A 15,924-nucleotide genomic window follows, 5' to 3' on the forward strand; every position below is an offset into this window, starting at 1 on the left:
TATCCGATTTCAACCTCCCACTCGGATGATAGGATTTGGAAGTTGAGGAGAAAATGGTGGTTGGGGCAGGGCCCGTTTCCTCGTAAGTTCGGGCCCTGGGCAAATATGATTTTTTGGGATTCCCCCTTCCTCCTTATAGGCCTATGTAGCGTTATTTGGGTGAGAGGGACCCGTGCCTAAATCATAGGCGGAGATAGACTTGGAAGGGGGCAAGATGATGATGATGACAATTAATATATGCATTAGATCAGTCGACTCCACCTTTGACGCCGGGGGGGGGGGGGCATATATTAATTGTCATCATCATCATCTTGCCCCCCCCCCAGACTTCCAAGTCTATCTTCGCCCATGGCCTAAATAAAAATACACGTAAAAGCAGTCGATTTCGGGGCACTGAAAATTCGTGGACCCTGGCTGGGCACTTGTTCCATTTTCCCATGTGAGGAAAATTCACTGGGTGGAGGGGGGGGGCATAGGATGGGATCTTTACCGGGTCGACCTGCCAGGATTTGCTACGGGCGTCTTAAGAGTATCATGGGCCCCCGGGCCAAGTGGTTTTTCGGAGTCCCTACATGGTAAATCCTAGAAAATTTCAACCGGATCTCATTTTTGTGAGGCCCCTCTTCTCTTTAGGATCCCGGGTGATCCTATGCGTTCAGACGGCACTATGGGTGGAGGCAGGCTGGAGCTCTTTCAGTCCCCCCCCCCCTCCGTGCCGTCTTAACGTATGGGCCCACCCGGGCCTCACAAAAATGAGAACCTGTTCAAATTTTTCGAGAGTTCGCCAGGTAATGTCTCAGAAAAATCACCTGGCCCGGGGGCCTATGATGCTCTTAAGACGGCCCTGCTTCCCAGTGAGCAGGGTCGCAACTGCATGGGAATGCCACCTATGAGGATGAGGATGGCAGGGCTACAGCCTGATATATATATATCAGCATAGGGACCCTGCCAGTGCCATTTTAACGCATGGGCCCAATCGGGCATGGCTACACAAAAATTAGATCTGGTTGCAATTTTCCAGAGAAAGTATACAAATTTGCCTGGTCAGGGCCGGTTCTGGACATTTTTCAAGTGTAAGTGAACGATATTTTAGTGATAGAAAAACCACCTGATTCTGAAGGAGGAATCAGGCGTGGCGCCTCCTGCGGCCGCGTAGTTTGCAGGATTCAAGATCCGGCCCTGCGCCTGGTATAGGGCAAAGCGTAGCCCTACTGTAACTGTACTACACGTCTTTAATATAATTTTCTGAGGTCCTACAGCTTTGGTAGAGGGCCTCAGAAAAATCGCTTGGCCCTGGGGTGGCCTCCATGGTATTTTTAAGACAGTCCTGGGCCCTGCTGCAAGAATCATGAGGGGAGGATAATTGAATAGAAAATTGCTCCCGACGAGACCATAGCCACCGTACGGGGTTTTCGATAGTTTCGTCGCCGCGTTCGCTCCGGCGCGCTCCTCGCTTAACGCGACTTGATATAGTCATATTATAGTGGCTATAGCTCCGCTCAGCACGAGAGGAAGCGACGGACAACCGGCCCGGAGGTCCCCGTCCGCTCTCCACGGAATTTATTGTTTTTCCGGGCAGCACCATGGCCCCCACAAGGGATGGGCTAACAAAGCTCCAGCCCTGGGGCCCGGGACGATTTTCAGTTTTTTTGCTTTTTCACGCTATAAATTCATCATAAAGGGGCCCGTGGATGTCTGGTCGGGGGGCCCGCAAATGATCCCAGACTAGGGGCCCTACACCAGGATGTGGGGGCCATGGGCAGCACCCTTAGCATATTACACACATCAATTGGGTGTCCCGAATGACGCCATGAGGGGAGGAGGGAGGTCTTGTGCCCCGGTTGCGGAGTTTTTCCTTCCAAATTTACGGGTGGGGGAGGGGTGCACCAAAAAGCAGACGGCACTGGCCCCGGGCGACAAGAATAAATTTTAGAAACGAAGTAATCGTTTGTCTTTCACTGTGGCCCTGCAAGAGAGTTTGTCATGATATGGGAGAAAAATGAGCCTGTCCCATTGAACCGGCCAGAAGCCTTTGAACATTTTTTCGCTCCCTCCCTCCGGGACAGCTCGATTTTTTTTTCTTCATTGGCACATGCTGGAGTCGAACCCATAAGCTAGAGCACTTTTCCAAACTTTTTTCATTACCGCCACCAACTCAAATCAACCCATAGGATCCTTATGATGTAACCATTCCTTCTACCACCCCCTCCCGATTATTCCTTCCCCCCTCCCCCCTCAGGGAAACTGACATTTTTCGGACTTTTATATCATTCTTACGTTTAATCAAGGCTGTAGTGCGCCTTCTCAGGGCCCTGGGGCAATCCGTCCCCCCCCCCCCATCCAGGATTAAAATGCAAAATGTGTGTATATTTTTGGTCCCATTTCTCTCGGAGTGCTGGGGCAGTGCCTCAGTCACCCCGGCCTAGCAGTGCCATCTTCACGCATGGGTCCACCCGGGCAAGGGCTGCAGGCCCATGATGCCCTTGAGATGGATCTGCAGCCTAGTTATGGGCCTGGGTTTAATCAGTTCATAATTGAATCCTTACTGTGTATGTTTTACATCGAAGATGTTGGTATTTTAGGAGGAGCGAGAACTTATCCACCGTAACTTTAATTGCCACTTTATAATTGCACATATTTTTTAATTAAAAAAAAAATTGCTCTTGTTTTTGTTGTATGTGTGTTTTTCTTAAAATTATTTATTTTTTTCCTTTGATGTTTTCATTTTTTACCATACTTTGAGAGTTTTAACTTTGTGTTGCATATTTTTTATTCTGTATTTTTTTTTATTAGCATATAAATTAATAATTTTAAACAAATAATATACTATACAATACATTAATTTGTTTTTTGTGTTTTTTGTATTATATATAATTTCCTTAATTATAATATAATTTTTCAATTATCTGCCTCAAAATGATAAATATGTCTCACAATTTCTATTTTGTAATTTTTGTGCATACATGAAAATGAATAAATTTGATTGACAAGTAAAAAAAAGATTACTTGTAAATTAATGTTATAATAACAACCAATAACCAACTCTGTAGTGGTGGGTTGGTAAGATCCGGAGTTAGAGATGGGAAGAGTTCAGGGTACATAGGTTCAAACCCACCCACCCACCTCCAGATAATTACACATTTTTTTTATTTCTTCCGAAAAGGCACCATCTATCGTCCAAAATTTGAAGTATTTGAATATATCACATTCACGATATAGATCTATTTATCTCTGACTATGCCTTTTTTAGCCAGAACGATATCGTGGCCCGATATAGATTTATATTGGAAACTGAAATTTTACGATATAGATCTATATCTTTGTGCTACTTGGGAATGCATATATTTTGACAAACTCCGCATAACAGTTATTCCTCACATTGGTTAATATGAACTGATATTTGTTTGTTATGAATTTTTTTGGTGGTACTTCATCTTAACAAGCTCTTAGACTTCATTCATTAAAAAATCTTTATCATGATGTAGCGAACTGGATATTTCACAAGTGAAATGTGTCTAGTAAATTTTTCCATGTTATTGAATCCAAATAACATTGAATTGATATGATTCTAAAATAGCTTAACAATTTAATGAAACATATCAGGATTTCATTTCTATTGTTTGTGCTATGGTGGAAGTATTTCAAGCTATTTGGCCATCACACATGAATGAGCAATAACACTATTTTGCTCACAAGTGACGAGCATCTTCAGAAGGCTGTGATCAAGTGATTTGATCAAAATTCAGAACTTCATCATGAGCGAAGAGATTTAACATGCAGAGATGGGTGCACGATGACAATCAGTCAGCTCCATCATCGGCGCTGCTTTCCCCCCATCCTATCTCTACCCATAAGCTTCATTAGTAATTTTTTCTTGAACAAAAGGAATTGTACCCTTTAAGAAAATGCATTCTTCATGACTGCCTTTCAATATTGAAAATTAAAAAAAATATGTTTATGAAAGCTAATGAAATAAAATCAATACAGTATATCATTAGTAATAGCATCTTAACAGATGCTCTAAGAGGGAAGAACCCGGGGTTTGAGTTGAGCAAGCCCCCCCCCCCCCCAACAATTGTTGAGTATTTTAATGTGTGCATATACGCGATTTTTTAATGTACAAATTGCGTTCAAAAACTACACGTGGTTCCCCCACTGTAGGGGCTTCCACAATTAAGATGGCCTTGTGAGTATAGATGGATACTGTATATGGGAGGGAAGGTGACAACTAGAAATGAGAATTTTTCCCTCACGGCCATTATCCAATTTGGCACTCCATCCTTTAAGCATGGGCCCACCCAATCACGCCCTCAAGAGAAGAATGGGAGGGGGGGGGGGGCCTTACGAAAATTAGATCTGGCTGAAATTTTCTAGAATTTACCAGGTGAGAGAGAAACCCTCAGGAAAACCACTTCACCCGGGGTCCCATGATGCTCTTACAACGGCCCTGTCCTTGGGTAGTACTTTTTCTTATAGGGCTCCTTGAAAAGATATTATTATGCAAAATAAATGTACAATTTTTTTGTGAGGGCCCCCAATTCGGCTCGGAGCCCTGCTACAGATTTTTTCTTGGGGGGGGGGGAGCCCCTTCAAAAAATTATTATGGAAAAGTAAATGTAAATTTTTTCGGAACCCCCCATTCGGCTTGGGGCAGTGCTCTGAATTTCCATTATTTTTATTCATTGTAGGATACTTATTTTTTTGTATAGATATTTTTCAATATTACTATGTCTTTTTTTATGTTGACCTCCCGTGGGGGGGGGGCGTCTTAATGCATGAGCCCCCCCCCCCGGGCCTTACAAAAATAAAATGTGGTTGGAATTTCCGAGAATTCACCACGTAGGGCCTCAGAAAAATCATTTAGCCCGGGGGCCCATGATGCTCTTAAGACGACCCTGGGGGGCAACTGACAGAGCTCCAGCCTAGGGGCCCGCACGAGAGATGAGAATCCCATTTTTACTTTTATTTATTTATTACACCATACAAGTTACTTCATAGGGTCCAAGACTGACAAACCAGTCACGGCCCAGACTCTGTCCCTCCAGGGATGTAAGCCTTTTACCCTTGCGGGTTGGGTCGCGCTGGGTAGAGTCAGGGGAGCCGGGCCAGGACGCCCACCGGAGGTTGTCCGGAAGGCGCCCCCCCCCGGCACCCCCAACCCTCTGTCTAAGACCCTTGCTGCAAGCGCAAGGCCTGGTCTTCAGGGTTTCCTGCGATATCTGCGGCAGCATCTCCCCCACCCGGGCAGACCTCCCACCCCCAGGAGGAGCCCACAGGCCCGAGCGACAGCCCGGGACGCCCCCACCCAAACCCCCGAGACCCCATCCCAAGAATCCCCCAGAAAATTGTTTATTCGTGTCGAAGAATTCAGTTTTTACATTTATGTACAAAATTTTTACCCCACAACCGCTCTCGCGACATTTACATTTGGGGCGCGGTTTTGCTTTCCTGTCTTCGTGGCCAGCCCAGGTGCTGGACCACCACTCCTCTGGCTTGGTGGCTTTGGTGAGCCGATGTCCATCCTCGTGGCCAGCCCAGGTGCTGGACCACCACTTCTCCGGCTTGGTGGCTTTGGTGAGCCGATGTCCATCCTCGTGGCCAGCCCAGGTGCTGGACCACCACTTCTCCGGCTTGGTGGCTTTGGTGAGCCGACGTCCATCCTCGTGGCCAGCCCAGGTGCTGGACCACCCCTTCTCTGGCTTGGTGGCTTTGGTGAGCCGATGTCCGTTCTCGTGGCCAGCCCAGGTGCTGGACCACCACTCCTCTGGCTTGGTGGCTCTGTTGAGCCGATGTCCTTCCTCGTGGCCAGCCCAGGTGCTGGACCACCAATTCTATTGGAATTGCTCATGAACGTAAAATGCTGATGTACCAAAAATTTTATTTCTGGGATTTACTTTCAAGTTCAGTGGTTCTTCTAACTGGGTTGCACCAGGGCCGGTCTTAGACCTAGTAGCGCTCGGTACAAAAACAGTAGTCAGCGCCCCCCCAGGTGCGGATCCAGAGTGATGTGTCGGAGGAGGCAATTTTCGCTAGTCATTACTGTCCCGTAAAATACGGGACAGATTCATTTTACCATATTATCAGACTAGGTGTGTGGTGATCGTCCCCATCACCCTCCCCCCCTCTTGGTTGGATATTAAGGGACGAAGAAGTCGGAAAAGCTTTCTTCCTAAAATGGGGTTACCACCATTTAACTTGTAAACAAGCATAAAAACCCAACTTGTTTGATTTAAAAACATTAAAAAAAACGTCACACATTTATGCAGGGTGCTCATCACAAAGGATCTATCTTCTTCATACTTATTTTAATTGAATTTTATGGTAAAATAAGTATAGTTTCACACGTAAGGGTTAAACTGATAATAAAAGTGGTTAAATGAAAGTGATATTTTCGTATGATTACTTTCATATTTATAAAACTCATGTGAACTTCATTTGAAATTATCCCTTTCAGACCCAGTACTAAGAAACGGAAGGGGCAGGCAAACACTAGCTAAAGCACCGGGCTCTGCAACTTGATCAGGCCCATAACTATTCAGAAGCAACTTCGACGGTGACCCGAGCGGAATGGGAGGGGGGGGGGGGCACTTGTAACTCCTTTTTCTGAACATAACCATTTCAAGAAAAGTCTGCCCCCGAGAGAGCACGCTACGGACCTGGGGAAGGGGCAGGGCCATCTTAAGAGCATCATGGGGCCCCCTAGCCAAGTGGTTTTTCTGAGGCCCTGCCTAGTAAATTCTAGATAATTTTAAATAGATCTCATTTTCGTGAGGCCCCTCTACTTTTGAGAATCCCGGGCAGCGCCGGGGTGAGTCCATGCGTTAAAACGACACTGTGTGAGAAGGGATTATTTTTCTCTCTAGATTTTTTTTTAACCTCAGGGACTTCGGCTCTAATCTCAACGATAACGCGCACTTCTCTTCCACCTAGTACCTTACCAAGGTGTAAAACAATGCCGTGAAGCATATTTTAGGGCCGACGATCCCAATGGAATAAAGCAATATATATTTTGCACCTCATTTTTTTTTATTTTACAAAACAGAATGAGGGGGGGGGGGTCCATGATTGTAGAATCTGGTTTACAAAGCTATTTAAAAAAGTCAAATTGAACTTCCAACATACGTTCCTCATTAGTTTCTTGAAAGCAAAAAAAGATGTCCTTTTAAAGTCCCATTGTGGTCACACCTTACCAGAGATACTGTCTAGGAGCCTCATAGGAAGTTACTCACCGGGTATCTGGAACAAGATCCATGAAACTCCGAAAAGATGTTCAGTTGTGTATGTACGGTTTGTTACAATTTTTAAGTCCACACACACACACAAGTTGCACTTAGGGGCGATTCGAGACAAAATCTCTACCCGAGTGGGACCCTTTCATGTCCCTGACTTCCCCTAATTAAAAAAAACTTTTGTTTCAATCTTTTCGTTTTGATGCGTTCAAAGGAACAGCAATATTTTATGTCATAACATATCATGTCGAATTTTTTTCTGCCCTTTTACCTTGGATTTGGCGCTCCTCCTAGAGCGGGTACAAATCACTTTCCCATTTTTTGCCCTTCTCATTTAGCGCCCGGTGCAATTGCACCGGTCGCACTGCCCTAAGACCGCCCCTGGGTTGCACCTCCAGAGTGAATTTTCTATCACATTTTTTTTCATGTACTTCAATTTATTACACCTCACACCCTTGGTTAAGAGCCACTTCATCAGTTACAAACATAAATAAATTAATATATATAAATAATAGCCATTTAAATAGCAACACCATGTTTGATATAAATCTCTAACATATAAAAATTTTAGCATTAAATTTGTTTCAAATTCAACGCAAAAGCATTATTATCTAAAAATACCTATATAATACAAAATCTCAGTAGTAACACAATAAACAAACTAAACAAAACGAAGCACGTTTTTTAAATGTAGCTCTTTATTTCACAAAAAACCGACAGATGTTTCTTTGTTTTCACAAAAAGAATGACAACAACGAAAAAAGAAAAAATCACGAATTTGGAAAAAGAAAAAAAAACATGACGAATGTACATGTAAAAAAAACATTGCATATCATATAAAAACTATTTTGTTATATATATACATATACACATAATTACACATATTACAATCGGGAGAGAGATTTTTTTTCTTTTCTTCTTTTTAAACACTTACTAACGTGAATTAATTCACATCTAATTAACACAGAGAAGAGAAGGAAAAAAAATCCTTTTACATACATATATTATATATATATATTAAGCATCAATCCCCCCCCCCCACAGGATATATCTCGAAAACCTTTATTTTCTTCTTAAATATAATTTTAAGTGAGGAAAAATTGAGAATTTCTGTGGATGAATTTCAGCTAACCCCGAATAGGAATATATAAAACATACAAAGTATGCCTTTTTCACTTCAGATACTTTAAATGTAATGACACACAACTTTTATAAAAAAAAGAGATTTCTGGTGTAAAATGAGTTCGGTCATTATTAGATAAGAATTATTTTTTATTCAAAGACTTGAATATCGTCCAACTGCTTGTTTTGTTTTCACACATGCCATACAACGATCATAAATGTTTCTTCCAAGCATATTAGATTTCAAGATCAAATCAAAGAAAAAAAATCATTGTTTTAGAGTCAAGAGTTAACAAATCAGTGATCACAAGGGCGGATCTTGAATCCTGCGAATTACGTGGCCACATAAGGCACCACTTAAAGGGGCCGATTTTTTTAGGTGCCAACTGAAGAAAGGTGATTTTTCAGGACTCAAACTGAAGGGCAGGAGTGTTTTTTTTATCCCCAAAATATTATTCCCTTACACTTGAATAATGTCCGGAACCAGCCCTGGTGAGTAATGGTGAAACTAAAGTTGTAAGACTCATATTTGTCAAATCAGAAAAACAACTAATACTACAAGAACTGATACTAACTGGGAGGCATACCAATATTTAACAGTGAGCGGCACAATCATAAAAATTTTAGGAACTCGAGAAGGGCGCATGCAGATTTTAAGAACTTAGGAAGAACCTGTGCAGATTTTTTGAGAGCAACAAGTTCGAAAAGCCCTATATTGGAATACGAGTCTCACACAAATGTTACATTTCATACACTGCTATCACGAACATAAAATTTTGTTCATAATAATTGAAGTAACTAGAATAAAAGCATATAAAAACATGCAAATGTTATACTAATATTCTGATTGTTACCAGGGCCGCCACAAGGGTGGAGCTGACAAAGCTATAGCCTAGGCACCCCAGACGATTCTTACAATTTTTTATTTTTTGTCACACTATAAATTCGTTACAGAGGAGCATATGAAAATTCTGGCCTCGGGAACACAACAAAGATCTCGGCCTGAGGAGCTCTGTTGCAGGATGTGGAGGATAAGGCTTGTACTGTGAATGTGCGAAGAATGTTAAGTGAAATAACTGGAATTAAGTTGCTCAAAGTCTTATTCCAAGAATAATTTGACATGAATGACATGCTCCTGATATTACTTGGACTATCGATACAACTTCAATGCCTCCTGGCTATTGTACTTGCAATTTAATCCATTTTACAGAATCGCAGAACTTAATTACATTGCTTGATTAACTTCAATCATTTGCGACAAATATGCATGCATATGTTACACAGCAAATGTGATAAATCTGCAATGATAACAGGCAGTTGTGGATAATAAATCACAAATTAATCATATTACAAAATATAAACCAGTAACACCTGAGACAGCAGAAGCTGAAAAGAGCAACTTCTTGAAAATAAGTTGATGATACATGTTTTAGTCGAATCCTTAAGGTGAAGGGAAATACAGGGCAGACAACTGCCCTGGTGTCACCATAGGCGTCGTACGCAGAATTTTCTCGAGGGGGGGGGGGGAGTTTTTTCCTGCGAAATAAACACTATAATCTTGGCTGGGGGCAACCCCCCTTTGTATACACCAATGGGTGTCAGGACCATAGCTTACCTTCTCGGGGCCCCGGGGTAGACATGTTCTTGGGAGGCCCCTTAAAAAGGAAAAAATTATGTAAAATAAGTGTACATTTTTGTGAGGCTCCCTATTTGGCTCGGGGACCTGGGGCAGTGCCCCGTTGCCCAGCCTAGTTATGATCCTGTCTGGTATACTTAACTTGTTCTGATTAGATGTTTGTATCAGAATGTTATGTATGTGAAGAGGAAAAAAGCATTCAGTAAGAGATAGAAGGCCTCCACATGGAGTTGCCAAGTTCATCTGTAATGTCATTAAGACTACCTAGCAAGTTTGCCCCAATTTAAACTACAGCACCCTGTTTCATTTCTTCTTATTTTAGCTTAAAATAAGGTTTAAGAAATCTTTCTTCCTGGTGGGCTCACAAATATCGCATGGTGATTGGATATGGGTCATAGAAATTGCAGATTCTGAGCCCGATCATTTCTTTTCTGCACAATGATACTGGCACGAGCAGGGAATGTTTTTCCCTGAATATTCTGAGGGAAAATGGACTACTTGCTGATGTTGCGAGCATCGTGCAGAGGCCTTCTATCTCTAAGAGGTGCTGGGCCAACCTGGGCACAGCCTTGTGGCCTCACAAAATGATACATGGAAATTTTTGAGAGTAAGAATGTAAATTTGCCAGGTAGGGCCTCTGAAAAATCACTTGGCCGGGGGCCCATGGAACTCTTAAGACGGCCCTAGCAATCAGTAGATTACATAATCGTCAGAGCAAGTCGAAAATTTATAACAGCAGTTTAGAACAAAAATTTAAATAACTGAGACAGCATTTGTATACCTCATCAAATGATTGGAATCATGAAATTCATTATAAATGAATAGCATGAAAAAATTTGTATAAGAGTTAAACAATGCGAGATGCAAAAATTATCAGAAATTAAAAATTACAGAAATGAAGTTTTTTTTTCTACCACGCTCATTTTTTCTGATGATATGACTGCAGAACAATGAATACCAATTACCTTACGCATAACAAAGATAAAACAACCAATATTTAAAAAAAAACAAAAACAAACACACATAGCTTGGATAAGTAATATATAAATAAATAATACAAATTAAGAAACAAACTACTACAACCTATATTGTGAACACAACAATGGTAAAAATAAAACGATGGTTGCATCAAAGAATACTATGAGAAAAAAACGAGACATATTTAACTATCTGTTACAACTGGTTGTAGGTTGCTTTTCATTGCTAGTAGTATTCAAATCAGAAAAAAAAGACATATTCAGTCGATGCTCTTAACAACGACCCCATGTTATAGCACGATCATTTCATTGAAATGACAGGTAGGAGAAGTCCGAAAGTTTTCATACAAGTATCCCATATGTTTTCCTTTCAATATATTGCAGTTTTGAATGGAACGATTGAGGATCGTTGTAGCAAGTGACGACTGTATAAAAACTTTAAATAAGCTGACTAGTTAATTTTGAACCTCTCCTCTGAGGTGATATAGGATCTGATCCACTTCTACAGGGTCACAACTGCAACAAAATATCACAAAAACACGCAGGGCCGGACTTGGTCATTTAGCGGCCTGATGCTAGAACAGTTTTTCGACCCTCTTCAATATTAAGAGAGATAGTGTTAGGCTCAGAGATTAACTCATTTTTCTGCTCTGTACATCCACCAAAATTTATTTTAATGGGCCCAGTTGAATGTCTTATAATTTGGATCAATAAAAAAACCTTTCAGGGGAGGTTCCAGAAAGCAGGGCTGTCTTAATGAATAGGCAAACTGAATAGTGCAGGTCAATAAGAATTCTCACATTAACGGGATGTATGCAAAACAATAATGCCTTATCCATGTAACAAGATTTTGAATTGGTGTGACTGGCACTTCAAGTCTGATAGGGTAGTGGGCTCAGAGCATCTCTTTTCCTCTAGGCCCATGATCCCCCTCCCATTTAGTAACGCTGGCAGGCCTCCGGAGATCCGTCAGGTTTTATACATTTATAAAAAATTGTAAACTAACAATTTTCTTGAAAATCAATATAACCCAGTTACAAATCTTAGTCTGGGATCTTGTCAAAAATTGAGTTTCCATTCCAGGATGTGGGTGGGTGGGGGCAGCGAGTTCACCACCATATATATGTGTGTCTGTAAATAAATCAACATATTTGTCATCAATAGGGAATAGAATTTCAAGTTCTGGTTTTACAAGCAGTTATATTGTAAAATATTATAAGTAGTCAAAATCCAGTTTTACGACCCCTAATATTTTGCAGCCGAGAGCTATCGTGCCTGCCTAAGTCCGGCCCTGGAAATACATGTTCAATTGAGATTGAATTGATAAATTAGATGAAACCCTAGCAAAAAGTTTGAACCATGTTGGTTGAACCTGCAGTGATATGGTTTTTGTTATCTCTAGGGACTGGCTGGATAAACACTGATTAATGAAGTGAACTCAATTAATGTTCGAAGAGAGCTAAATCTTATTAATTAAGATGTCTGTAAAGGAGAGCAGACAACTCATGCATATTTGAGCGAAGAACAGGTTTGCCACTCCAAATGAGGCCTCTGAAATATTTGAAAAAAAAACCAACAAAACAATAATATTGCTGACCATAGCAATAGTATTGTCACACTTTTGTTCAAAGATGGCGAATGAGCCAGCCTAGTATTTCCACGGAGCTTTATTATTGATGTACAGTTTGTTCTTGTATTGCCATCAATGAATTCTTAAAAGTGAATCTTTAATAATTTTTTTGAACACTAAATCACACATGTGAATCAATAAACTTTCGAAGCAGAACAATAAAATATTTTCTCTCAACCAGTTTGATCATTTTTGACACACTAGTTATTTTAAGCCCATGAGGATTGGGGACCCACTAGGTCCTACAACTTCATGTTCATTTCGAATAGTTATTCTTCTGGCAAAACTCCCAGGAGTCAAAAATAGATATTATCAACCAGGTGCAATCAACCGCCAAGCGGCTTCACTGCTTTGAGCAAATATTTAAAAGAAAAATGAAAAACAAAAAAACAACAACAAAAAGAAAACAATTGTAAGCGTGAAATTCAACCATAACTTATAGTTTTTTACATGCAAAACAGACTGATTTGGTTGATCGTCTCGGCAGTTCCTAGCATTTTGGCACTTAAAATAAATAATTCTATCATTGTTTTAATAAATTATTCTGCATGTTTGACCGTTTATGTATTTTTACAGAGAGAAACACTGAAAACACAATAAAAATAAGAATAAAAAAATTTTTGCAATACACAAACAAAAAACATAACAAATTATGATGATATCTTGTAAATTTGAATGCCAAGCATTTACAATTTTTCGACAACGCAGAACAAAATAGTGATAAATTTATTGAAAGTCACTATACTGTATGAAATTAAATTCAAATATGACCTGATGTGTTCAACAACCTTAATACAAGCACGTTACAAGCAGCACTTGCATTCAGGATGAAGTGCAATGCAATAGGTGGGGTAGAGGCAGCATGCACTGGGGATCGAGATGAGGGGACAACAATACCTTATTTTATGATCATGAAAATACACACAAAATAGATGGAAATAATAATTCTTTGCTTCCTTGAATTACAGACAACAATAACAATGTCATTCCCCCCTTTTTTTGTTTCTTTTGACATCAACAAAGCACACACAATATTTTTTACAGCGCAATCACAAATCGGAATAATGAAAAAATTGTTAGTTAGAGAAAACATTTGTCTGGATGAAAAAGACTCGTAGTGGAGCAAGAAAAAGGTTTTTAAGAGCAAGAAATATCACAATAATTTTTATGTTTTTTAAAATTTATGTTTGAGGCAACCAGGACTTTTTTTTCAATGAAGAAGCTGCGACTTCATGCTACTTCCATCCCGCAGTCAATGTTCTGAAACAAAATGTGAAATCAAAGTATGATGAGAAAAATAAACTAAAATATGTGTGAATCATAGAGTGGTAGATCTGTTATGGTAATATTGTGATAAATTGGTTATTATACATAATAACTGGTTATTATGCATAATAACTGGTTATTATGCATAATAACTGGTTATTATGCATACTTACCACTCATCATGGTGAGTTTGATAAATTTATCACTTTTTACTACCAAATATGCATAATACCCAAGCATCATTGGCAAATTGGATAAATACTGCAAAAATTATCACTTTTACCATAGATTATACATAATACCTATACAAGTGTCAATAGTAAATTTAATAAATACTTGAAATTTATCTGTGATTATGAATAATAACCAAACATAATTGGTAAATTTGATACATAGGAAAAAAGAGCGAAATGAGTCTAGTATGTGTGATGAATATAGTTGGACTATGATACAATAACAAATTTTACAATCGTACCCTGATATAATGATACAATATGTGTATGAATTATCATGTATAGTATATCATACAGTACAATTTATCATATTTACTAACCACCCAATCCTTCGGTATTATGCATAATTGCTGGTAAAAGTGATAATTTTTTAGTACTTATTAAATTTAGCAACGATGCTTGAGTACTATGCATAATTGCTGGTGAGAGTGATGAATTTAGGGAAAGTTATCCAACTTAGCAAAATGCTCAGCAATTATTCACAATAACTGGTTATTATATATAATAGGATTTATCACATTTACCATAACAGATATACTGTATATACAGTTGAACTCATTATAGTGACCCCTGATGCCATGCCAAACCCGTTTATTGCCTGAAGAAACCCTCCATTTCTAAGAATTACAGGCATAAAACCAGAACTCTGCAAAATAAATGGTGGTGTTAAATCAGGGTTCGACTGTACTACAACTGTATATAAGCCATCCTCCCCTCTTCCCAGAGGACTGAAAAAACCACAGAGCAGGTTAAGTTTTCCCAGTAAAAGCTGATCTATATATATAATTAGCCAATATAATAAGCCAACCTCCCCAATGTTGAAACAAATGTTTTGCGCAAAAAATTTAACTTATACACAAGTATTTCATATTTTGTTTCAATGTGTTTTGGTTTATGAAATTTACTGAAGAGATGATATTTTTTAATTTTCTATTTTAAAATTCATATGTTCATGCGGCCAGACAAAGATGCTGTTTGAAAAATGACAGTCCAAAACTAAACTCTCCCCCCCCCCCCCTACAAATTAAAGAGTTTCATGCAAAGGCAGACTTAAAAAAGGCTTTAAAGAAGCCAGTTTTGATGGGCTTGATGTAGCAATTTCTGTTTTGTCATTTTTGTTGCACTATGGTAATTTTCGGGAAAAGGAGGGGGGGGGGGGGTAATTATATAAGGGCCTACAATTTATTGCTAATTCTGAACAGCAGCGTTTTGACATTTTATTTATATTTTTACTCGCAGAGAAGTTAGTACGCTAACCCCTCAGTGCAGTACCAATCTTTTTCTGTGGTCATGTTGCTGCTGCTTCTGTTGTACCTCCGTGTCAGGAAAGTTTCTGACAAGCATGAATCAGGTATCACACTTGTGACACCTCTAAATGTTCTTTGGTACTTTAGATGAGTATCTTATTGACCTGGGTTACCATGCCCAGTTTTTGTTTGATTTTCCAGCAAAGTGCCTAAAGAGTTTCCATGTCTGGTGCCATTTTGAAGGAGCCTAAAAAAATTTAAAGCTAGGATTGTGATAAGGCATGAGATAAAAGAGAGCTGCATATGTATGGAGAAAGATTATCTGACAAAATAAATTAGCCTGATAGAATAATCGATAGGATGCTAATTATCATGTTTTCAGGGGCTGTCTCCATTAACTGAGATAATTAGCATCACCCAAATATGTATGTGGTGTATATAGTAATCTCTTACTTATATGTTTCTCTCAGTTATTAGACGATTAATGCATTTGCGGCCAAAGACATAGGAAAATAATGTTATTTTTTTTCATTTATACAAATTTTATTTATAGAGAATTTTTTGCAAATTGGAACATGTCAGAA

At 39.6% G+C, this 15,924-nt stretch overlaps 1 protein-coding gene across 2 annotated transcripts in view; it reads right to left on the reverse strand.

Moving 5' to 3' along the window:
- Positions 1–7,986: 7,986 nt before the first annotated feature.
- Positions 7,987–15,924, reverse strand: part of LOC149084508 (uncharacterized) — a 110,382-nt gene continuing 102,444 nt past the window's right edge. For both annotated transcript variants that reach the window (XM_089234915.1, XM_089234914.1), the window contains exon 28: positions 7,987–13,854. In XM_089234915.1, the coding sequence (XP_089091041.1) occupies positions 13,830–13,854 (25 nt within the window). In that variant the 3' untranslated portion in view covers positions 7,987–13,829. The remainder of the gene's footprint in view (positions 13,855–15,924) is intronic.

The sequence above is a fragment of the Pholcus phalangioides genome, unplaced genomic scaffold, assembly GCF_987345545.1.
Source record: "Pholcus phalangioides strain wild (caught in Gottingen) unplaced genomic scaffold, Ppha-v1.0 ptg000008l_1, whole genome shotgun sequence".
In the NCBI taxonomy this organism is placed as follows: domain Eukaryota; kingdom Metazoa; phylum Arthropoda; class Arachnida; order Araneae; family Pholcidae; genus Pholcus; species Pholcus phalangioides.